This window comes from Oncorhynchus nerka, linkage group LG2 (genome assembly GCF_034236695.1).
Source record: "Oncorhynchus nerka isolate Pitt River linkage group LG2, Oner_Uvic_2.0, whole genome shotgun sequence".
NCBI classification, from domain to species: Eukaryota; Metazoa; Chordata; class Actinopteri; order Salmoniformes; family Salmonidae; genus Oncorhynchus; species Oncorhynchus nerka.
The window spans coordinates 42,120,393-42,143,960 of record NC_088397.1 but is presented as its reverse complement, the minus strand read 5'-3'; the positions used below and the strand labels follow the sequence as shown (position 1 = coordinate 42,143,960).

The 23,568-nt window shown below is 45.8% G+C and overlaps 1 protein-coding gene across 2 annotated transcripts in view; it reads left to right on the top strand.

The window, feature by feature from the left end:
• Positions 1 to 19,852, top strand: part of LOC115145314 (protein FAM210B, mitochondrial-like) — a 30,429-nt gene extending 10,577 nt beyond the window's left edge. Inside the window, exons 2-4 of one of the 2 annotated variants that reach the window (XM_065026465.1) lie at positions 13,093 to 13,200; positions 13,681 to 13,868; positions 14,425 to 19,852. In XM_065026465.1, coding sequence (XP_064882537.1) covers positions 13,093 to 13,200; positions 13,681 to 13,868; positions 14,425 to 14,644 — 516 coding nt within the window. In that variant the 3' untranslated portion in view covers positions 14,645 to 19,852. Of the gene's footprint in view, positions 1 to 9,383; positions 13,201 to 13,680; positions 13,869 to 14,424 lie in introns of those variants that run through there. The other variant, XM_029686799.2, reaches the window with a different exon arrangement.
• The last annotated feature ends 3,716 nt before the right edge of the window (positions 19,853 to 23,568 follow it).

Genomic DNA, 23,568 nt, shown 5'->3' with positions numbered 1-23,568 from the left:
ACAACACTGATTCTAAGCACCACCCTCCTTTTGAAGCTTCCAGTTAGTTATTCAAACTCAATCAGTATAACAGTGATCTCCAGCCTTGTCCTCGTCAACACTCACACCTGTGTTAACGAGAGTGTCACTGACATGTCAGCTGGTCCTTTTGTGGCAGGGCTGAAATGCAGTGGAAATGTTTTTCTTGGATTCATTTGCATAGCAAAGAGGGACTTAGCAATTCATCGGATCACTCTTCATAACATTCTGGAGTATATGCAAATTGCCGTCATACAAACTGAGGCAGCAGACTTTGAAAATTTATATTTGTCATTCTCAAAACTTTTGTCCACGACTGTAGTAATGTGGGTCGCACGTCAGGCATGCTAATTCTTCTTATTCCATGAAGTTGTATAACTGATCAAACCTTTTCATCCCACAGTACTGCCCTGCTTCTATTCACTTGTCCGATGTTCACCGTATAGGCATGCAGTTTTTTAAAACAGGCTTATCCTTTCTAGCGCAGACGTTCCGCTAGCGGAACCCCTCGACAACATTCCGCTGAAAAGGCAGCGTGCAAAATTCAAAAATATTTTTTTAGAAATATGTAACTTTCACACATGAACAAGTTCAATACTGCAAATCAAAGAAACTTCTTGTTAATCTACCCATCTTGTCCGATTTCAAAAAGGCTTTACAGCGAAAGCACAACATATGATTGTTAGGTCAGAGCCAAGTCAAAAAAACACAGCCATTTTTCCAGCCAAAGATAGGATTAACAAAAAGCAGAAATATAGATAAAATTAATCACTGACCTTTGATCTTCATCAGATGACACTCAGAGACATCATGTTATATAATACATAAATGTTTGTTCGATAGTGTGCATATTTATATCCAAAAATCTGTTTACATGGTTTTGATTCCAAAACATTCTGTGATTTTGCAGATAGCCACATCAAATCCCAGAAATACTCATACTAAACATTGATAAAAGATACAAGTGTTATTCACAGAATTAAAGTGACTTCTCCTTAATGCAACCGCTGTCAGATTTTTTTTTTTACTTTACAGAAAAAGCATAATCTGAGTACGGTGCTCAGAGCCCAATCCAGTCAAATCCACCATGTTGAAGTCAACAGAAGTTAGAAATAATATTATAATTATTCACTTTCATTTGATTCTTTTCATCAGAATGCACTCCCAGGAATCTGTTTGACAATAAATGACTGATTAGTTCCATAAAGTCCGTCATTTATGTCCAAATAGCCATTTGTTGTTAGCGTGTTCAGCCCAGTAATCCATCTTCATGAGGCGCGAGCACTTCGTCCAGACAATTTTTCTCAGGTTTTCACCTGCCATATGAGTTCTGTTATACTCACAGACATCATTCAAACAGTTTTAGAACCTTTACAGTGTTTTCTATCCAATACTACTAATAATATGCATATATTAGCATCTGGAACTGAGGCAGTCTACTCTGGGCACGCATTTCATCCAAAAGTGAAAATGCTGCCCCCGATCCCAAACAGGTTATCCATGACATGGCAATAAAAATAAAAAAATTCTCCATGCTTCAGTCAATCACTAGGCTTTCTCGTGTATTCTGGTAATATTATGTTTTGTTTCCTTTCCACAATACTAATGAATATTACAATACTGGTATGGTCCTGGCCCTAGTAACACACCTCAGTTGGTTCACTTGCTACTGTCCTCACTGTCACTGGCATACTATTATGTTCAGCTCAATGTTTTTCTCTTTCTGTCTTGTGGTCAAAGCAAATGTGAAAACAGTCTAGACAACCTCTCTCCTCTCGCTCTCTCTCTCTTCTCTTCTCTCTCTATCTTTCACTCGCTCTCTCTTCGCTTGCTCTCTCTCTCTTCGCTTGCTCTCTCTCTCTTCGCTCTCTCTCTCTTCGCTCTCTCTCTCTTCGCTCTCTCTCTCTTCGCTCTCTCTCTCTTCGCTCGCTCTCTCTCTCTCTTCGCTCGCTCTCTCTCTCTTCGCTCGCTCTCTCTCTCTTCGCTCGCTCTCTCTTTTCGCTCTCTCTTCTCGCGCTCTCTCTCTCTCTTCTCGCGCTCTCTCTCTCTCTTCTCGCGCTCTCTCTCTCTCTTCTCGCGCTCTCCCTCTGTCTTCTCGCGCTCTCCCTCTGTCTTCTCGCGCTCTCTCTCTGTCTTCTCGCGCTCTCCCTCTGTCTTCTCGCGCTCTCCCTCTGTCTTCTCGCGCTCTCCCTCTGTCTTCTCGCGCTCTCCCTCTGTCTTCTCGCGCTCTCCCTCTGTCTTCTCGCGCTCTCTCTCTGTCTTCTCGCGCTCTCTCTCTGTCTTCTCGCGCGCTCTCTCTCTATCTTCTCGCGCGCTCTCTCTCTATCTTCTCGCACGCTCTCTCTCTCTCTCTGTCTCTCTCTCTCTTCTCGCTCTCTCTCTCTTCTCGCGCGCTCTCTCTCTCTCTTCTCGCGCTCTCTCTTCTCGCTCTCTCTCTCTCGCTCTCTCTTCTCTCTCTCTCTCTTCTCGCGCTCTCTCTCTTCTCTCTTCTCTCTCTCTTCTCGCGCTCTCTCTCTCTCTTCTCGCTCTCTCTCTTTTCTCGCTCTCTCTCTCTCTTCTCGCTCTCTCTCTCTTCTCGGCTCTCTTCTTCTCTTCGCGCTCTCTCTCTCTCTCTTTCTCTCTCTCTCTTCTCGCGCTCTCTCTCTTCTCGCTCTCTCTCTCTTCTCGCGCTCTCTCTCTTCTCTTCTCGCTCTCTCTCTCTTCTTCGCTCTCTCTCTCTTCTCGCTCTATCTCTCTCGCTCTCTCTCTCTCTCTTCTCGCGCTCTCTCTCTCTCTCTCTTCTCGCTCTCTCTCTCTCTTCTCGCTCTCTCTTCTCTCACTCGCTCTCTCTCTCTCTCTCTCGCTCTCTCTCTTCTCGCTCTCTCTCTTCTCGCTCTCTCTCTCTTCTCGCTCTCTCTCTCTTCTCGCTCTCTCTCTCTCTCTCTCTTCTCTCTCTCTTTCTCGCTCTCTCTCTCTCTCTCTTCTCTCTCTCTCTCTCTTCTCGCGCTCTATCTCTCTTCTCTCTCTCTCTCTCTCGCTCTCTCTTCTTCTCTCTCTCTCTCTTCTCGCTCTCTCTCTCTTCTCGCTCTCTCTCTCTCTCTCTCTCTCGCTCTCTCTCTCTCTCGCTCTCTCTCTCTCTCTTCTCTCTCTCTCTCTCTCTCGCTCTCTCTCTCTTCTCGCTCTCTCTCTCGAGCTCTTCTTCTCGCTCTCTCTCTCTTCTCGCTCTCTCTCTCTTTCTCGCTCTCTCTCTTCTCGCTCTCTTCTGTCTTCTCGCTCTCTCTTCTGCTTCTCGCTCTCTCTTCTTCGCGCTCTCTCTCTTCTCGCTCTCTCTCTCTCTCGCTTCTTCTCTCTCTCTTCTCGCGCTCTCTCTTCTCTCGCGCTCTCTCTCTCTCTCTTCTCTCTCGCTCTCTCTCTCTCTGCTCTCTCTTCTCTTCTCGCGCTCTCTCTCTCTTCTCTCTTCTCGCTCTCTCTCTTCTCTCTTCTCTCGCGCTCTCTCTTCTCAGCTCTCTCTCTTCTCGCTCTCTCTCTCTTCTCGCTCTCTCTCTCTCTTCTCGCGCTCTCTCTCTCTCTTCTCGCGCTCTCTCTCTCTTCTCGCGCTCTCTCTCTCTTCTCGCGCTCTCTCTCTCTTCTCGCTCTCTCTCTTCTCGCGCTCTCTCTCTCTTCTCGCGCTCTCTCTCTCTTCTCGCGCTCTCTCTCTCTCTCTTCTCGCTCTCTCTCTCTTCTCTCTCTCTCTCTCTCTCTCTCTCTCTCTCTTCTCTCTCTCTCGCGCTCTCTCTTCTCGCGCTCTCTCTCTCTCTCTTCTCGCGCTCTCTCTCTCTCTCTTCTCGCGCTCTCTCTCTCTCTCTTCTCGCGCTCTCTCTCTCTCTTCTCGAGCTCTCTTCTCGCTCTCTCTCTCCTCGCGCTCTCTCTCTCTCTCTTCTCGCGCTCTCTCTCTCTTCTCGCTCTCTCTCTCTCTCTTCTTCTCGCTCTTCTCTCTCTCTCTTCTCGCTCTTCTCTTCTTCTCGCTCTCTCTCTCTTCTCGCGCTCTTCTCTCTCTTCTCGCTCTCTCTCTGTCTTCTCGCTCTCTCTCTGTCTTCTCGCTCTCTCTCTCTGTCTTCTCGCGCTCTCTCTGTCTTCTCTCTCGCTCTCTCTCTCTTCTCTTCTCTCTCTCTCTTCTCGCTCTCTCTCTCTTCTCGCGCTCTCTCTCTCTTCTCGCGCTCTCTCTCTCTCTTCGCTCTCTCTCTCTGCGCTCTCTCTCTCTTCTCGCGCTCTCTCTCTTTCTTCTCGCTCTCTCTTCTCTCTCTCTCTCGCTCTCTCTCTCTCTTCTCGCGCTCTCTCTCTCTCTTCTCGCTCTCTCTCTCTTCTCGCTCTCTCTCTCTTCTCGCTCTCTCTCTCTCTTCTCGCGCTCTCTCTCTCTTCTCGCGCTCTCTTCTCTCTCTTCTCGCTCTCTCTCTCTTCTTTCTCTCTCTCTCTTCTCGCGCTCTCTCTCTCTTCTCGCTCTCTCTTCTCGCTCGAGCTCTCTCTTCTTCTCTCTCTCTTCTCTCTCTCTCTTCTCGAGGCTCTCTCTCTGTCTTCTTCTCTCTTCTCTCTCTCTCTCTTCTCGCTCTCTCTTCTCGCTTCTCTCGAGCTTCTCTTCTCTCTCTCTCTTCTCTCTCTCTTCTCGCGCTCTCTCTTCTCGCTCTCTCTCTTCTCGCTCTCTCTCTTCTCGCGCTCTCTCTCTCTTCTCGCGCTCTCTCTCTCTTCTCGCGCTCTCTCTCTCTTCTCGCGCTCTCTTCTCGCGCTCTCTCTCTTCTCGCTCTCTCTCTCTTCTCGCGCTCTCTCTCTCTTCTCGCGCTCTCTCTCTCTTCTCGCTCTCTCTCTCTTCTCGCGCTCTCTCTCTCTCTTCTCGAGCTCTCTCTCTCTTCTTCGCTCTCTCTCTCTCTCTCCTCGCTCTCTCTCTCTTCTCGCTCTCTCTCTTCTCTCTCTCTTCTCTCGCTCTCTCTCTCTCTCTCTCGCTCTCTCTCTCTCTCTCTCGCTCTCTCTCTCTTCTCTCTCTCTCTCGCTCTCTCTCTCTCTTCTCGCTCTCTCTCTCTTCTCTCGCTCTCTCTCTCTCTCTCTCTCTCTCTCTCTCTCTCTCTCTCTCTCGCTCTCTCTCTCTCTCGCTCTCTCTCTCTTCTCTTCTCGCTCTCTCTCTCTTCTCGCTCTCTCTCTTCTCGCTCTCTCTCTCTCTTCTCTCTCTCTCTTCTTCTCTCTCGCTCTCTCTTCTCGCGCTCTCTCTCTCGCGCTCTCTCTCTCTCTTCTCGCGCTCTCTCTCTCTCTTCTCTCGCTCTCTCTCTCTCTCTTCTCGCTCTCTCTCTCTCTTCTCGCGCTCTCTCTCTCTCTTCTCGCTCTCTCTCTCTTCTCGCGCTCTCTCTCTCTTCTCGCGCTCTCTCTCTCTTCTCGCGCTCTCTCTCTCTCTCCTCTCTCTCTCTCTTCTCGCGCTCTCTCTTCTCGAGCTCTCTCTCTCTCTTCTCGAGCTCTCTCTCTCTCTTCTCGAGCTCTCTCTTCTCGAGCTCTCTCTTCTCGCGCTCTCTCTCTCTCTCTCCTCGCTCTCTCTCTCTCTTCTCTGTCTTCTCGCGCTCTCTCTGTCTTCTCGCTCTCTCTCTGTCTTCTCTCTCTCTCTCTTCTCGCTCTCTCTCTCTCTTCTCGCGCTCTCTCTGTCTTTCTCGCTCTCTCTCTGTCTTCTCGCTCTCTCTCTCTCTCGCTCTCTCTCTCTCTTCGCGCTCTCTCTCTCTCTCTTCTCGCGCTCTCTCTTCTCGCTCTCTCTCTCTCTCTTCTCGCGCTCTCTCTCTCTCTCTTCTCGCGCTCTCTCTCTTCTCGCGCTCTCTCTCTCTCTTTTCGCGCTCTCTCTTCTCGCGCTCTCTCTCTCTTCTCGCGCTCTCTCTCTTCTCGCGCTCTCTCTCTCTCTTCTCGAGCTCTCTCGCTCTCGCTCTCTCTTCTCTTCGCTCTCTCTTCTCTCTCTCTCTTCTCGCTCTCTCTCTCTCTCTTCTCGCGCTCTCTCTCTCTTCTCTCTCTCTTCTCTCTCTCTCTTCTCGCTCTCTCTCTCTTCTCGCGCTCTCTCTCTCTTCTCGCGCTCTCTCTCTCTTCTCGCGCTCTCTCTCTTCTCGAGCTCTCTCTCTCTCTTCTCGAGCTCTCTCTTCTCGAGCTCTCTCTCTCTCTTCTCGAGCTCTCTTCTCGCGCTCTCTCTTCTCTCGCTCTCTCTCTCTCTCCTCGCTCTCTCTCTCTCTCTCTCCTCGCTCTCTCTCTCTCTCTCCTCGCTCTCTCTCTTCTCGCGCTCTCTCTCTCTTCTCGCGCTCTCTCTCTCTTCTCGCTCTCTCTCTCTTCTCGCGCTCTCTCTCTCTTCCCGCGCTCTCTCTCTTCCCGCGCTCTCTCTCTTCTCGCGCTCTCTTTCTCGCGCTCTCTCCCTTCTCGCGCTCTCTCTCTTCTCGCTCTCTCTCTTCTCGCGCTCTCTCTTCTCGCGCTCTCTCTTCTCGCGCTCTCTCTCTCTCTTCTCGCGCTCTCTCTCTCTCTCCTCGCGCTCTCTCTCTCTTCTCGCGCTCTCTCTCTTCTCGCGCTCTCTCTCTCTTCTCGCGCTCTCTCTCTCTTCTCGCGCTCTCTCTCTCTTCTCGCGCTCTCTCTCTCTTCTCGCGCTCTCCCTCTGTCTTCTCGCGCTCTCTCTCTGTCTTCTCGCGCTCTCTCTCTGTCTTCTCGCGCGCTCTCTCTGTCTTCTCGCGCGCTCTCTCTGTCTTCTCGCGCGCTCTCTCTGTCTTCTCGCGCGCTCTCTCTGTCTTCTCGCGCGCTCTCTCTGTCTTCTCGCGCTCTCTCTCTCTCTTCTCGCGCTCTCTCTCTCTTCTCTCTTCGCTCTCTCTCTCTTCTCGCGCTCTCTCTCTCTCTTCTCGCGCTCTCTCTCTCTCTTCTCGCGCTCTCTCTCTCTCTTCTCGCGCTCTCTCTCTCTCTTCTCGCGCTCTCTCTCTCTCTTCTCGCTCTCTCTCTCTCTTTTCGCGCTCTCTCTCTCTTTTTCGCTCTCTCTCTCTCTTTTCGCGCTCTCTCTCTCTCTTCTCGCGCTCTCTCTTCTCGCGCTCTCTCTTCTCGCGCTCTCTCTTCTCGCGCTCTCTCTTCTCTTCTCGCGCTCTCTCTCTCTTCTCGCGCTCGCTCTCTCTTCTCGCGCTCGCTCTCTCTTCTCGCGCTCGCTCTCTCTTCTCGCGCTCGCTCTCTCTTCTCGCGCTCTCTCTCTGTCTTCTCGCGCTGTCTCTCTTCTCGCGCTCTCTCTCTTCTCGCGCTCTCTCTCTTCTCGCTCTCTCTCTTCTCGCTCTCTCTCTTCTCTCGCGCTCTCTCTCTTCTCGCGCTCTCTCTCTTCTCGCGCTCTCTCTCTTCTCGCGCTCTCTCTCTTCTCGCGCGCTCTCTCTCTTCTCGCGCTCTCTCTCTTCTCGCGCTCTCTCTCTCTTCGCGCGCTCTCTCTCTTCTCGCGCGCTCTCTCTTCTCGCGCGCTCTCTCTCTTCTCGCGCGCTCTCTCTCTTCTCGCGCGCTCTCTCTCTTCTCGCGCGCTCTCTCTCTTCTCGCGCGCTCTCTCTCTTCTCGCGCTCTCTCTCTTCTCGCGCGCTCTCTCTTCTCGCGCGCTCTCTCTTCTCGCGCGCTCTCTCTTCTCGCGCGCTCTCTCTTCTCGCGCGCTCTCTCTTCTCGCGCTCTCTCTCTTCTCGCGCTCTCCCTCTGTCTTCTCGCGCTCTCTCTCTGTCTTCTCGCGCTCTCTCTGTCTTCGCGCTCTCTCTCTTCTCGCGCTCTCTCTCTCTTCTCGCGCTCTCTCTCTTCTCGCTCTCTCTTCTCGCTCTCTCTCTTCTCGCGCTCTCTCTCTTCTCGCTCTCTCTCTTCTCGCTCTCTCTCTTCTCGCGCTCTCTCTCTCTTCTCTCGCGCGCTCTCTCTTCTCGCGCGCTCTCTCTTCTCGCGCTCTCTCTCTTCTCGCGCTCTCTCTCTGTCTTCTCGCGCGCTCTCTCTGTCTTCTCGCGCGCTCTCTCTGTCTTCTCGCGCGCTCTCTCTGTCTTCTCGCGCGCTCTCTCTGTCTTCTCGCGCGCTCTCTCTGTCTTCTCGCGCTCTCTCTCTGTCTTCTCGCGCTCTCTCTCTCTCTTCTCGCGCTCTCTCTCTCTCTTCTCGCGCTCTCTCTCTCTCTTCTCGCGCTCTCTCTCTCTTCTCGCTCTCTCTCTCTCTTCTCGCGCTCTCTCTCTCTCTTCTCGCGCTCTCTCTCTCTCTTCTCGCGCTCTCTCTCTCTCTTCTCGCGCTCTCTCTCTCTTTTCGCGCTCTCTCTCTCTCTTTTCGCGCTCTCTCTTTTCGCGCTCTCTCTTCTCGCGCTCTCTCTTCTCGCGCTCTCTCTTCTCGCGCTCTCTCTCTTCTCGCGCTCTCTCTCTTCTCGCGCTCTCTCTCTTCTCGCGCTCGCTCTCTCTTCTCGCGCTCTCTCTCTCTTCTCGCTCTCTCTCTCTTCTCGCGCTCTCTCTCTTCTCGCGCTCTCTCTCTCTTCTCGCGCTCTCTCTCTTCTCGCGCGCTCTCTCTCTTCTCGCGCTCTCTCTCTTCTCGCTCGCTCTCTCTCTTCTTCGCGCTCTCTCTCTTCTCGCGCTCTCTCTCTCTCTCTCTCTTCTCGCGCGCTCTCTCTTTCGCGCTCTCTCTCTCTTCTCTCTCTCTCTCTCTGTCTTCTTCTCGCGCGCTCTCTCTTCTCGCGCTCTCTCTCTGTCTTCTCGCTCTCTCTCTGCTCTCTCTTTCTCGCGCTCTCTCTGTCTTCTCGCGCTCTCTCTCTTCTCGCTCTCTCTCTCTCTCTCTTCTCGCGCGCTCTCTCTTCTCGCGCTCTGTCTCTCTCTCTCTTCTCTTCTCTCTCTCTCTTCTCGCTCTCTCTTCTCGCTCTCTCTTTTCTCGCTCTCTCTTCTCTCTTCTCGCTCTCTCTTTTTCTTCGCTCTCTCTCTTCTCTTCTCGCTCTCTCTCTTCTCGCGCTCTCTCTTCTCGCTCTCTCTCTTCTCGCTCTCTCTCTTCTCGCTTCTCTCTCTTCTCGCTCTCTCTCTGTCTTCTCGCGCTCTCTCTCTGTCTTCTCGCGCTCTCTCTCTTCTCGCGCTCTCTCTCTCTTCTCGCTCTCTCTCTCTTCTCGCGCTCTCTCTCTTCTCGCGCTCTCTCTCTTCTCGCGCTCTCTCTTCTCGCGCTCTCTCTTCTCGCGCTCTCTCTTTTCTCGCGCTCTCTCTTTTTCTCGCTCTCTCTCTTCTCTCTCTCTCTTCTCTCTCTCTCTTCTCTCTCTCTTCTTCTCGCTCTCTCTCTCTTCTCGCGCTCTCTCTCTTCTCGCTCTCTCTCTCTTCTCTCTCTTCTCGCGCTCTCTCTCTTCTCTCTCTCTCTTCTCGCTCTCTCTCTTCTCGCCCCCCCCCCAGTTAATGTCACCTCTCCCGGCTCTTACCAACATCTACCAATGAGCCCCCTTTTCTTTCCATTTACTGTAACCAGTCCTCTCACCCACTGAGCACAGACGCTGTCCATGGACGTTAAAATTTGGTGAGTCCAATCATAGATGTCTGTTTCACAAGTTTGGACAGTACAGGAAAAGTAGAGTATATGTCAGTACAATACACAGTTTAATACAGTAAAACACACTAGAGTATAGTACAGTATAATTGACTGTCCTGAACTCTGCCATGCTCTACTTTACTGTGCTGTACTGTGTGTGATGTCCAAACTTGTGAAACAAGTCTATGATTGGTACAGATTTGGTCCGGGGACAAACCTAATTTGATCTTGTTTGGGTGCCGAGCTCATTTGAAAAAGAGAAAACAGGAAACATCACCTGAAGATGGCATTCATAATTGTTTTTCTGTATAGATCATAGAACCACGATGCTATTCTGTTACCAGGTGTTAGTTCACTTCACTTACTGTAGCTCAATAACTCAATGTGTCATATCATAGGTGACACCCAATGTTCCCTCTAAACTGCACGTGCGCTCATTAGCCCCAAGACTGCCGTGCAGAAATATCAGCCCACAGAGAGAAGCATGTGGCGGAAGAATCAGAATTAGTAAGGTAACATAGATAATTAAGATGTCTTATCTGCATAATATGCTTATATGATATGCTTGTTATTAGAATGTATCCCTTTGGACTCTGGTGTTGGCAGTTGCACTTCCTCCCTCAGCTGGGGCTCAGTCACTTGGAGCCCAGAGATGGGAGAGGTCAGGCTTGTTTTTCACATGTCCCTGGTGCTATGCAGAATATCAGAAAGAGAAGACGACAGGAGGGAACATTGTCTTCATATGTGAATGTGTCTTTACCTATTCTAAAACCATCTGAAGGGATGTTCTGATTAATGGGGAACCAATTACTTGTCTCTACAATGTCTGTGCGCCAGTCACTCCCTACTTTGGCCTTGGGGAAGAGATCAGGTTTGAGACCAGATGTGTGGGGTAGTGTCTGGAACCATTCATTGTATGTCACATCTGATGTTGCACTTATCTTGGGATAGTGTATGACCTAGAGGCTCACTCCCCTCAGTGAGCTTGTCCAGGCATGTGGTCATGAAGGGGTTTTACTTGAGATGGGAGTATCTGGAGCTGACAATGGATTCATGCCATAGAATGAGTTTGTGTTTTTGTGCTGTGAAGTACCAGGAATGAGATCGGAGTCTCGTATTAGGGGCCAAACTGAACGATAAGAACAGAATTTATAGCAAATGCTATCTTGCTGCGGGATATTCCTTTCTCATCTATCAAGTCTCACCTTGTGACCCGTTCCACACATCTGTTTGTTATGTTGACTAGGAGGTGGTGGATCTTTGCTATTAAAGATTTTAGTAGCCTTTGTGTCATGGCCCTCAACGAACCATCGGAGGGTGGTTCGTCGACCAGCCATCGCTATTGCAGTGCTCGAAGTAATAAAGATTCAGTCTAAGTATAACTCTGACTTGTGTGATAAGTTTCTCTCCTCATTTGATAATACAGAAATGAACCACCACAAGTATGAGATTGAATTCACCAACCGTCGACTGGTCGATCTCCAAGGAATTCCTAGTCGATCGCCAAACATTTCTGTAAAAAACCCAATGATAAAGCCTTTGTTTCTGGGATAATGGTGTTGATGTGAGCCATGACCAGCCTTTCAAAGCATTTCATGGCTACAGATGTGAGTGTGAGTGCTACGGGTCGGTAGTCATTTAGGCAGGTTACCTTAGTGTTCTTGGGCACAGGGACTATGAAACATGTTGGTATTACAGACTCAGACAGGGAGAGTTTGAAAATGTCAGTAAAGACACTTGCCAGTTGGTCAGCGCATGCTTGGAGTACATGTCCTGGTTATCCATCTGGCCCAGCGGCCTTGTGAATGTTGACCTGTTTAAAGGTCTTACTCATGTCGGCTGCGGAGAGCGTGATCACACAGTCATCCTGAACAGGGATTAGCCACTGGTCGCCTGGTCCTCACAAGGCGACCTGATCTTTTGCCTCGAAATCTACGTTTCCTTCTCCAGCGACTCACGGGCATTGTGGCCTGGTCGGGTGTCAACAGTATATCCCTCGCGTCCGACTCATTGAAGAAAAACTCTTCGTTCAGTCTGAGGTGAGCAATCCCAGTTCTCATGTTTAGAAGCTCTTTTCAGTCACTATGTCTATCCTATAATACCTCTGTATTCCATGCCAATAATACAGATTGCCGCTCTACTGTCCCTACTATATGTAATCTTTGTAAGTGTGTGTGTGTTCTCCCCATGCCCTGCATGCCGCTGTACATGTAATTATCCTACAGATAATGTGTCTAATCTCCCCTCCCGTTCATCTGAGTGTGTCTGTGGCCCGGGGTCACAGACAAAGAATAATCACAGCCCTGCGCCATGTCTCGTGAGTGGAGCACCAGCTCTCGCTCTCTCACTCTCGTTCTCTCTTTCTTCCCCCCCAGTAGATGACATGAATAACACAACACTTTTCCAGGCAGACTCCATCTAATTAGCTGACTCAGTAGTACACTGATTCAGTATTCAATAGTTTGCAGTACCCTTGAATGAGTAGTGTGTCCAGGCTCGGTCAGGACCCCCAGGTTTAATGAATGGTTGGGAAGGATGTTGTGGTTTATTAGTCAACATATTGGCTATGTATGATGCATATACAGTTGTAGTCTGAAGTTTACATCTACCTTAGCCAAATACATTTAAACTTTTTCACAATTCCTGACATTTAATCCTAGTAACAATTCCCTGTTTTAGGTCAGTTAGGATCACCACTTTAATTTAAGAATGTGAAATATCAGAATAATAGTTGACAGAATGATTTATTTCAGCCTTTCTTTCTTTCATCACATTCCCAGTGGGTCAGCAGTTTACATACACTCAATTCGTATTTGGTAGCATTGCCTTCAAATTGTTTAACTTGGGTCAAACGTTTCGGGTAGCCTTCCACAAGCTTCCCACAATAAGTTGGGGGAATTATGGCCCATTCCTCCTGATAGAGCTGGTGTAACTGAGTCAGGTTTGTAGGCATCCTTGCTCGCACACGCTTTTTCAGTTCTGCCCACAAATGTAATATAGGATTTAGGTCAGGGCTTTGTGATGGCCACTCCAATACCTTGACTTTCTTGTCCTTAAGCCATTTTGCCACAACTTTGGGAGTATGCTTGGGGTCATTGTCCATTTGGAAGACCCATTTGTGACCAAGCTTTAAGTTTCTAACTGATGTCTTGAGATGTTTCTTCAATATATCCACATAATTTTCCTCCCTCATGATGCTATTTTGTGAAGTGCACCAGTCCGTCCTATGGCCAAACAGTTCTATTTTTGTTTCATCAGACCAGAGGACATTTCTCCAAAAAGTACGATCTTTGTCCCCAGTTGCAAACCGTAGTCTGGCTTTTTTATGGTGGTTTTGGAGCAGTGGCTTCTTCCTTGCTGAGCGGCCTTTCAGGTTATGTCGATATAGGACTCGTTTTACTGTGGATATAGATACATTTGTACCGTTTTCCTCCAGCATCTTCACAAGGTCCTTTGCCGTTGTTCTGGGATTGATTTGCACTTTTCGCACCAAAGTATGTTCATCTCTAGGAGACAGAACGCGTTTCCTTCCTGAGCGTTATGACGGCTGCGTGGTCCCATGGTGTTTATGCTTGCATTCTATTGTTTGTACAGATGAACGTGGTATCTTCAGGCATTTGGAAATTGCTCCCAAGGATGAACCAAACTTCTGGAGGTCTACAATTTCCCATGATGTCAAGCAAAGAGGCTCTGAGTTTGAAGGTAGGCCTTGAAATACATCCACAGGTACACCTCCAATTGACTCAAATTATGTAAATTAGCCAGAAGCTTCTAATGCCATGACATACATTTTTGGAATTTTCCAAGCTGTTTAAATAAACAGCCAACTTAGTGTATGTAAACTTCCGACCCACTGGAATTGTGATACAGTGAAATAATCTGTCTGTAAACAATAGTTGGAAAAATGTATTGTGTCATGCACGAAGTAGATGTCCTATCCGACTTGCCAAAACTATAGTTTGTTAACAAGAAATTTGTGGAGTGGTTGAAAAACAAGTTTTAATGACTCCAACCTAAGTTTTTGTAAACTTACGACTTCAACTGTACATTTCATTAATACTTTTATATGTATTACCAGTATTGATCTTCCTTGTCCAGGGCTCACTTGAGAACTTGTAAATGTGACTTCCCTGAGTTTAATTAAAGGATAAATACAATTATATCTCTCTCTGACCCGACCAGGACCAGACTCCAAAGCAGGCCTCAGCCAAAGGCCCTGAGGAGCCCGAGGTACCGGAGCCTGGGGAGGACAATCCTAGCAAGACCCAGCAGCTGAAGAAGATCTTTAAGGTGTACGGAGCTGTAGGAGTCTCCTTCCACATATGTATGTCCCTCATGTCTCTGGGCATGTTCTACCTCGCTGCGTCCAGGTACTGTATGTTGCAAGACTTCAGCAGTATTTGTCACATATACAAAAACATTACATTTGTCTTCCTAGTTGACATGGCTTGATTGACAGTAGGCTGAATACCAGAGGGATTGAGTCCAGATTATCAGCCAACTCACAGATCTCCCTTTATTGCTGTAATGGCCCTTGGATTCAACACCCTCCTGGCCTGCCCAGTGCTAAAGTTCACTAACACACCGCATAATTGTTGTGGGAGAGACATGGGGACATTCTGAAATGGCACCATGTTCCCTATAGTGCTCTGTTAGTACATTGCAGTGCACCATGTAGGGAATAGGGAGCCATTTTAGACGTAGTTAGAAGATAAGTGTAAAGCAGCATTCTAATGGGATGAACCATTAGAAACAAGGTTGATACATTTTATTACTTAATAGTTTGTCTTCATGAAGCCTTTCAATTATCTGCGTCTTTGAGGTACAAGTTAGCAAGATCCTACAATTGCTTTGAGGACCATGTTGAAATCCTGTCGAATGCTAAAGTTATATGGCTCCCTCTGGTATGTGTGTTCCTCTCCACAGTGGGATCGACATGGCTGCTATCCTGTACAAGATAGGATTCAGTGAATCTCTGGTTCAGTCCAAGTTGGCGGCGGGTACCAGTACGTTTGTCCTGGCGTACGCAATCCACAAGCTGTTTGCTCCGCTCCGTATCAGCATCACTGTGATATCAGTGCCTCTTCTTGTACGATACCTCAGAAAGAGCGGCCTCTTCAAGACACCCAACTCACCTACACACTGAGTGGCTGAGACCCCAACCTCCACTAACTTCGATAACTGAGACTTTCCAAATATGACCATTACCATTTCTGGAATCAAGAGGGAATCGGTGTGACAAATTCTTCCAAACCATCCCTAGTTTTTCAACTGGAATTTCTGCAGGAGATAAAAACAGAACCAACCGAGGCTGACTTTTAACCCACCTGTAGATCAGTGGCGGTCTGTTCCGTTTAAGATGAGGGAGGATGATTTTAAAAATGTATTTCTTATGAGCATGGCCTTATTTCTATTGCAGAATTTTGGATGACTGTCATTCATATTTCATTCACCCAGTTCAATGTAACAGGGGTGGGTTTAGGCTACTACAATATACTCAAAATGTCCCTGTACCCATCATGAGATTACTACAACCTATCTTATGAGAAGTTTACATTGTGAACTTTCATCAAGATAGTTTTTAGTAATCAAGGTGAGACTGTAACACATTCAATACTGCCGTGAACTCTCGTGCCTGCATCTAGCTGATCTAGGGTGTAATCATTTGTCAAACAGTTGCAAACGAGAGTTTCTATTGGACAAATTCAGGTATGTTTATCCCCATTCCATTTAAGAAATGTTTTTCAACAGAATCGGTGGAATGAATACACCCCTGATCACACGAAACACAATTCACTTTCATAGCAGCCATATAAAAACGGCAAGATCACTTTGCTCATTGTATACTGTGCATTCGGAAAGTTTTCACACCCCTTGACTTTTTCCTCATTTTGTTACGTTACAGCCTTCTAAAATTGACAAATTATTTTTTGCCTCATCAATCTACACACACTACGCCATAATGACAAAGCAAAAGCAGGTTTTTAGATTTTTTTGCAAATGTATTAAAAATAAAAAACTGATCACATTTACATAAGTATTCAGACTCTTTACTCAGTACTTTGTTGAAGCACCTTTGGCAGAGATTACCGTCTCGAGTCTTCTTGGGTATGACCACTATTTTCAGGTCTCCAGAGATGTTCGATCTGGTTTAAGTCCGGTTTCTGGCTGGACCACTCAAGGACATTCAGAGACTTGTCCTGACGCCAGTCCTGCGTTGTCTTGGCTGTGTGCTTAGGGTCACTGTCCTGTTGGAAGGTGAACCTTCGCCCCAGTCTGACGTCTGTCGTGGAAATTCTAATCAATAATGAGGAGAGACCGGGTCAATCACCAATCAGGATATTACTTCATTCAAAATGTATTAATAGGGAAAATATAGAGCAATAACGATGGCTGATCGTCGGGGGTTGGGTTGAGAGCCCTGAGACAAAGAATACAAACACCTTCTTATAACAAAGATATACCCCCTTTTAGTCTACAATACAAACAACAGATGTGTGGAATGGGTCACAAGGTTAGGATTTGTATTAAAAAAAAAATCTGCTGTAAAGATGTGCTCATTGTGTGGAAACCAGGTTCTGGCCCCTAAAACAAGGTTCCTCTCATAATTATCCATACCCGAGCCCTCTCCGCCCTGGTACCTCCCGGCACAGAAACAGCAACTCAGTCCGAGGCATGACAAGACCATCATAAATCAGTTGCTAGAGTTAAATTTCAGAAGCTCCTCTCAGTTCACACAGACACGACAGAGTTCTAAGAACCCTATTCTGTTGCATAAAAACAAAACATTTGATGCAATAACAGTATTATAACATAATCTTGTAATCTCTCCATGATGCGTCCTGAGCACTCTGGAGCAGGTTTTCATCAAGGGTCTCTCTGTACTTTGCTCCGTTCATCTTTCGCTCGATCCTGACTCGTCTCCCGGTACCTGCCGCTGAAAAACATCCCCACAGCATGATGCTGCTACCACCATGCTTCACCGTAAGGATGGTGCCAGGTTTCCTTCCGACGTGCATTCCTTCAGACGTGCATAGCATTCATGCCAAAGAGTTCAATCTTGGTTTCATCAGACATGAGAATCTTGTTTCTCATGGTCTGAGAGTCCTTTAAGTGCCTTTTGCCTAACTCCAAGTAGGCTGTCATGTGCCTTTTACTGAAGAGTGGCTTCCGTCTGGCCACTCTACCATAAAAGCCTGATTGGTGGAGTGCTGCAGAGATGGTTGTCCTTCTGGAAGGTTCTCCCATCTCCACAGGGGACCTCTGGAGCTCTGTCAGAGTGAACATCAGGTTCTTGGTCACCTCTCTGACCAAGGCCCTTCTCCCCCGATTGCTCAGTTTGACCGGGCGGCCAGCTCGATGAAGAGTCTTGGTGGTTCCAAACTTCTTCCATTTAATAATGATTGAGTCCGCTGTGTTCTTAGGGACCTTCAATGCTGCAGAATTGTTTGGTACCCTTCTTCAGATCTGTGCCTTGACACAATCCTGTCTCGGAGCTCTACGGACAATTCCTTTTGACCTAATGTCTTGGATTTTGCTCTGACATGCACTGTCAAATGTGGGACAAAATCTTGTCCAATCAATTGAAACTACCACAGGTGGACTCTAGTCAAGATGTATAAACATCTCAACGATGATCAATTGAATCAGGATGCACCTGAGCTCAATTTTGAGTCTCATAGCAAAGCGTTTTAAATACTTATGTAAATGCATTCTAAAAAACAGTTTTTGCTTCGTCATTATGGGGTATTGTGTGAAGATTGATGAATAATAATCAATTTTAGAATAACATGCTGACTAGACTAATTGATTTTGTCCACCCACACCAGATGCAATCAGGTCACGCAGGTTGAAATATCTAATTAAACTCTGAACCAATTATATACATTTTGGGACAGGTCGAAAAGCATTTAACATTTTATGGCAATTTAGCTAACTACCTTGCTGTTGCTAGCAAATATGTACTGAGATATAAACATTGGGTTGTTATTTTACCTGAAATGCACAAGGTCCTCTACTCTGACAATGAATCCACAGATTAAACTGTAAACCGAATTTGTTTCTAGTCATCTCTAGTCACTCTCCTTCCTTCAGTCTTCTTTTTCTTCTGACTTTATATGGCAGTTGGCAACCAACTTTAAGGTGCATTACCTCAACCAACTGGATTCTGGACATCACCCACGTGGGTATATGCACCTAAAAAGCAATGAGGAAATGGGAGAGGCAGGTCTTGCAGCGTGTTGAGCGTCACAAATAGAACCAAGTTCTACTTTAGCGCCTGGCTACGCAGACGCTCATAAGCAGTGTGGATGCAATGATTGTATAACATGTATGTGTACATTTATGTTGAGCATGTAAGGCTGTAATGTAACAAAATGTGTAAAAAGTCAAGGGGTCTGAATACTTTCCGAATGCGGTGTGTATATAATTCCTTCTCAAACTACCTATGCGCTCTCCTCCTCTCACCTGTTCCCTTCGCGTGTGGACTTCAGTGCACAACACATCAGCTGCCTGTGACCAGGCAAAAAAATCTAACTTGCCAAACCTTCATATCATGACCGCTAACCACTACACACAGCCTACATTGTTGTCATGTCATAGTAAACCTACCTACTAGAACTAACGTGTTATTCAACCCGCTAGCTACAATCACGCAGTTTAGCAGTTACACCGGTGGGACCCTGTGGCAATAAATGAATAAAACCAAAATCTTACTTTAACTTCGAAGAGTTCCAGTGTTGGATAGCCAGCTAGCTAACGTAGCATCCCTTTCTGTTTAAGTAGGATAAACTGGCTAGCTGCATTCAACTAGCTAAGTGAATGTTTAAATTAATACAACCAAATATAGCTAGCTCTTCCGCTCTCTTGCTTCTCCTTCATTTTTTAAGATATGAATTTGCTCAAAACTGTTCAACTATTGTCTTTCTCTTACTCACCACATTTTATGCACTGCAGTAGCTTATGCTTTCAGTACTAGATTTATTCTCTGATCCTTTGATTGGGTGGATATGTCAGTTCATGCTGCAAGAGCTCTGATAGGTTGAAGGACATCTTCCGGAAGTCGTCATAATCACCGTGTAAGTCTGTGGAAGAGGGTGAGAACCATGAGCCTCCTAGGTTTTGCATTGAAGTCAATATAACCAGAGAAGGACAGATGCTAGCTGTCCTCTGGCTACACCATAATGCCACCCTACGAGTGCTGTATTGTAGACCATTGCAAAACTGTATTAATTAATTGTTTGGTGACATTAATATATTTAGCATAGTTTTATGTAAAAAGGTTCACTTTGTTTCATTTATTTGTATTTTGATGAAATTCTTTGAGGATGCTCCTCCCCTTACTCCGAGGAGCCTCCACCTCTGTAAATGTCCATATTTGTTTTCCTTTACAAACTAAAGTACAGTAGTTGGTCCTCAATATATGTTTTAAGATTCTATGCAGTTGTCATTGTGTTTTCAGGCCATTGTGTTTCACCTTAGCTCCTGCTTCCTTTATTTGTAACAGAAGTAAGTAAAGCGCCATGTCTGTCTGAATTATTGGAACAAAATATGAAAGAAAGTAATATGAATTCACTGTTACAGGTTTATAATTTATTTTATAAATACAAATTGAGTTGAAATTCATCCACTCATGACCATAAATAAAAAGACCACAAAAGGGCCATCTGTCTTAGATATATTTATTTACAATCATATTGAACCAGTGGCACCAAATGAAGTTTGATTATTACTGACTGAATCATACTAGAATATATTCTAAACCCTACCTTGAAGTTCAGAATGTTCTGAAGGTTCTAATGAATGGTCTAAATATTTTTTAGGAATAGGAGTTGTGGATACAGGTTGGTCGGGTCAGTCAGCATCTCTTTGTGCTGTGAAGGTTCTCTACAGGGAAGGTTTGTAAAAAAGCTGACCTCCACTGACTGGTCTTACTGTTAGCTGAGTAGCCATGTTCTTTTCTATTCCTAGTGCTAGGTGAATGAATCAGCAGAAATATTTAGGTTACCTTCTCTTAACTCTCCCCCTTGTCATTTAGCCTGGAAATGCATATGCTCTGTTAAACAGGGCAAACCAGTTTGGGTTCCAGACCAGTTGTAATTAGCTAAGCAGTACTGTTGTGTCCAATGCAAGTTCTTGTCCTATATGAAGTAAGGATTTACTGGGATATTTGTAGCCTACCATATAATTATATGTGAAATATTTTTTTGAATTGATTGGAGTACTATTTTTTTCTATGTGGGTTTTTATTGCAATACAGTGCATGTTGTCATAAACATTTTATTCTGACTGTAAGTAGCTCTGGATAAGTCTGCTAAAGGACAAACATGTAATAAAAACATTGTCAAGAAATACAGCCATGATTATAATATGCATGATATATGGCTGCTCTTAAAGGAAAGCATGTGCCCACAGTCAAATACCACCAAGAGCCATGCAGTGGCGCTCCTGAACTACAAATCATTCTGTTTCCGTCCTTTATGGATGCAATGATGGTACTATCAAGAGCTTTTACTGCGTCTCTGCACAGCGAACAGCATTTATTAAAACCTCATTCATTTAACCAAGACTGTTCAAATAGCCTCCAGAGCTGCAACCTGTTTAAAAGGAAACTGTTCTCATAAAAATGCCCTAAATATCTTCTTTTTATAAAACATACACTTAATTCATCTCAATGGCCCCGTACATATTCAGCTTGCACATGCACAACAGTTGTGATTACCACAGATAATGTTGATGACTTTGTCTGCACAAACATTTTTTTAAAAATGTGCAGGCTTCTTCTGCTCAACCCTAAAACATTTTGGTTATATCCCCTGTTCTACCAGGTCAGGTCTTCAGGAGGTTCTCACACTATTGCTTCCCATTAAGGTTTCATAGGTCAGGGGAAAAGGGAAACCAGCAGCCCTGTCTGACTCTGACTCACACACACACACACTCAAGGCTCATTATCTGGGCTGAGGAGGACTCTTAGTTGCCATCACCTCACCATCCCCTGGATGTCCCCCATGGCTAGGAACAAATTGGTGACAGTTAGGCAGGAAGGCAGCACTTCTAACCACACTGGCAGGCTGTTCTAGCTAGCCTCTTTCCCTCTTGCTCTGTTCTCTCCCTCCCCTGTTTCTCATCTCTTTCTCCCTCTTCTCTTTCACCTTTCTGTCTCCCCCCTCTCTCTCTGAGGAGCAGGTCAACTCCCTGGGTACTCTATAATAACCACCCCTAGCTGAGTCCCAGATGAGTCCAGTTTTGATGAGGATTTAATGACAAAAACACTGTTGTTGGTACAGTATGACTGCTGCCTACCACCCACAACATCATCTACCTGTATGAGACCCGGGCTGCATTCCAAATGGCTCCCTATGTAGTGCACTACAGCCCCAGTGTGAATTGTCCTCTGAATAGAAAGTCAACAATTCAACAAGTCTCACTACTTGCAACAGGATCTCTGAGCAGCAGAGCTGGCTCTACAGTGAGGAGCTGAGCACTCTTTCTCCCTTTATCTCTCCCTTTGTCTCACTCCTTCTGTCTCCTCTCTCTCTCTTCCATTCTCATGCTCCTTTTCTCTCTCTCCCTCTCGCTCCCTTGCTCTCCGCCCCCCACATTCTCTCTCTCTCTCTCTCTCTCTCTCTCTCTCTCTCTGAGTTAAGTTTAGCGGCTGTAGCGGATGGTGGAGTCAACCTGGCTGCGCTGTCAACTGTCTTCCTTCATCATGATGAGGCTCAGTTGCCATAGAGGCCACAGAATACTGGGGTTGAGACAGTGACAGTTAGAACTCAGAACAGCTACATCTTATTATTTTAAAAACAGGAGCTTCTGCCAGTCTCAAATAGATTTATTTATTTTTCATTCATTGCATTCCCCTCTCACATTTTCCTCTGGATTTTTTGCAAGTGTGGCAGTTTATAGTAGAAGGAAGGAAGGCTGGCGAGGAGAGGTAGGAGACTGTTCCAGCTTTGACAGTGGTAGAAAAGTATATAAAGTAAGGTCACAACCTGTCACAGTATTTTTGACACTTGGTGGATTGGTGTTTATTTGGGCTGTGTCATCAACTGAGGTGAATCTAGTAATTACCTGTAATGGCTGGCCAGGTAACAATTTGGTTGGGGCTCGATTTTGTTTCCGCTCAGTTTCAGTCAATTCAAGAAATGCATTGATATTTGATTCATGAATTGAAAAGCGAGTCCACCTAGAAAAACAATGTTCATTTTTCAACTTAATTCATGAGTTGAGTTTTAATTCATTCATTGAATTGACTGAATTGAAATGGCACTGACTCTAACCCTGTTAGAATTTACCTTAATCCTGTCCAGCCAGTAGGTGCAGAGCTCTGCTGTGTGCTGTTCGGTTGATGGCGCTGGTGGCTAAAACCTTCTGCTTTAAAACTAACCCTTCTCCAAACACTGTGGAAAGCAAACAGACAGACAATTTCTTTCAATTAGCCCAAGCAGGCCAGCCCAATAAATTTTAGTTTGTACCTTCAGACGCAGGGCCCTGTTGTGCGTCCGGGACCAAATTATGACTAATGGCTGTTGGGGAGCTGCTGAGCTGATCTTCCACTTTCTCTGCTCTCTTTCTTTCTCACCTTCTCTCTCCCTCTTTCTCGTTCTCCTCGCTTCGTCTCTCTCTGTGTCTCTCTCGGTCTGTCAAATTCAGATTGCTTTATTGGCATGAAATACAATTTAATAGATATTGCTAAAGCAGTAGTTGTACAGCATTTCAGTAAATACAGTAAAATCCAATGGGGTTAATATTGTGTATATATAATAATGTATACAGTTACAACACTACTGCTGTTGTATTGTGTGATCTACAATCAATTAAATAAGGTTCTAAAAAAAGAGATGGCTAATAAATAAACAACTAAATGTACATGGATGATGGCTACACTATGTATTACTTGTAAGTTACATACAATGTACAATAAATCCTTAATGGAATTAATTGTTATGGGATGTATGTCCCTCAGGCTATGGCAATCGCATATCATATTTGCAGTTTCTCCCTCACCCAGAATAATTCCCTGCTTTATGCCATTATTAGTACAGTGCCTTCTGACTTATTCCACCCCCCATCTACACACAATAACTGATAATGGCAATGTTTTTAGAAAATACAGAAATATCTAATTTACATAAGTATTCACACCCCTGAGTCAATACTTTGTAGAAGCACCTTTACAGCTGTGAGTCTTCCTGGGTAAGTATAAGAGCTTTCCACACGTGGATTGTGCAACATTTGTCCATTTATTCTTTTCGAAATTCTTCCAGCTCTGTAAAACTGGTTGTTGATCATTGCTAAACAATCATTTTCAGGTCTTGCCGTAGATTTAAGTCAAAACTGTAACTGGCCCACTCAGGAACATTTGCTGTATTCTTGGTAAGCAACTCCAGTGTAGATTTGACCTTGTGTTTTAGGTTATTATCCTGCTAAAAGGTGAATTAATCTCCCAGTGTCTGGTGGAAAGCATACCCATAACATGATGCAGCCAGCATTATGCTTAGAAATATGGAGAGCGGTAGGGTACTAGGGATTAACTAGCCCTGCCCCCTGTAATTCACATTAAAACCACAAGATGTTACCAAGTTATTTTCCCAGCACTTTACCTGGCTGCCACTGCTCTTGCTCAACAACAAAAAATCCTCTGTCTCATCACAACTTTTGGAGATAATTCAACTAAACAATTTTGTGGTACTGTAAGTGGATGAAAAAAATTGACATTTTGAAAAAGTTGTGGATATATTCCAATGAAGATAGATATATAATTATTTTTTAAATATACAAGTAAGAAAGCCTTAAAATAAATAATCCACTTGTTTAGAGAGAGAAATTTAGATAATTTGAGTAAAGTAGTAATATGTTATAGATGAGTGTGTTGTGGGGGCAACTCGCCCCCCCAACTGGCCCTTGGGGTCTAGTTATCCCTTTATGGTTATGAATGTGTTTCTACCTGTCATTTAGACAATGACTAGCCTAGTTAGCGCATGTTTATGCTAATTGTGAGATAGAAACTTCACTAGCAGTAAATGCTAGCCAGCTAGCTAGTTAGCATAAGCTGCTAGGAGTGCTAGTTAG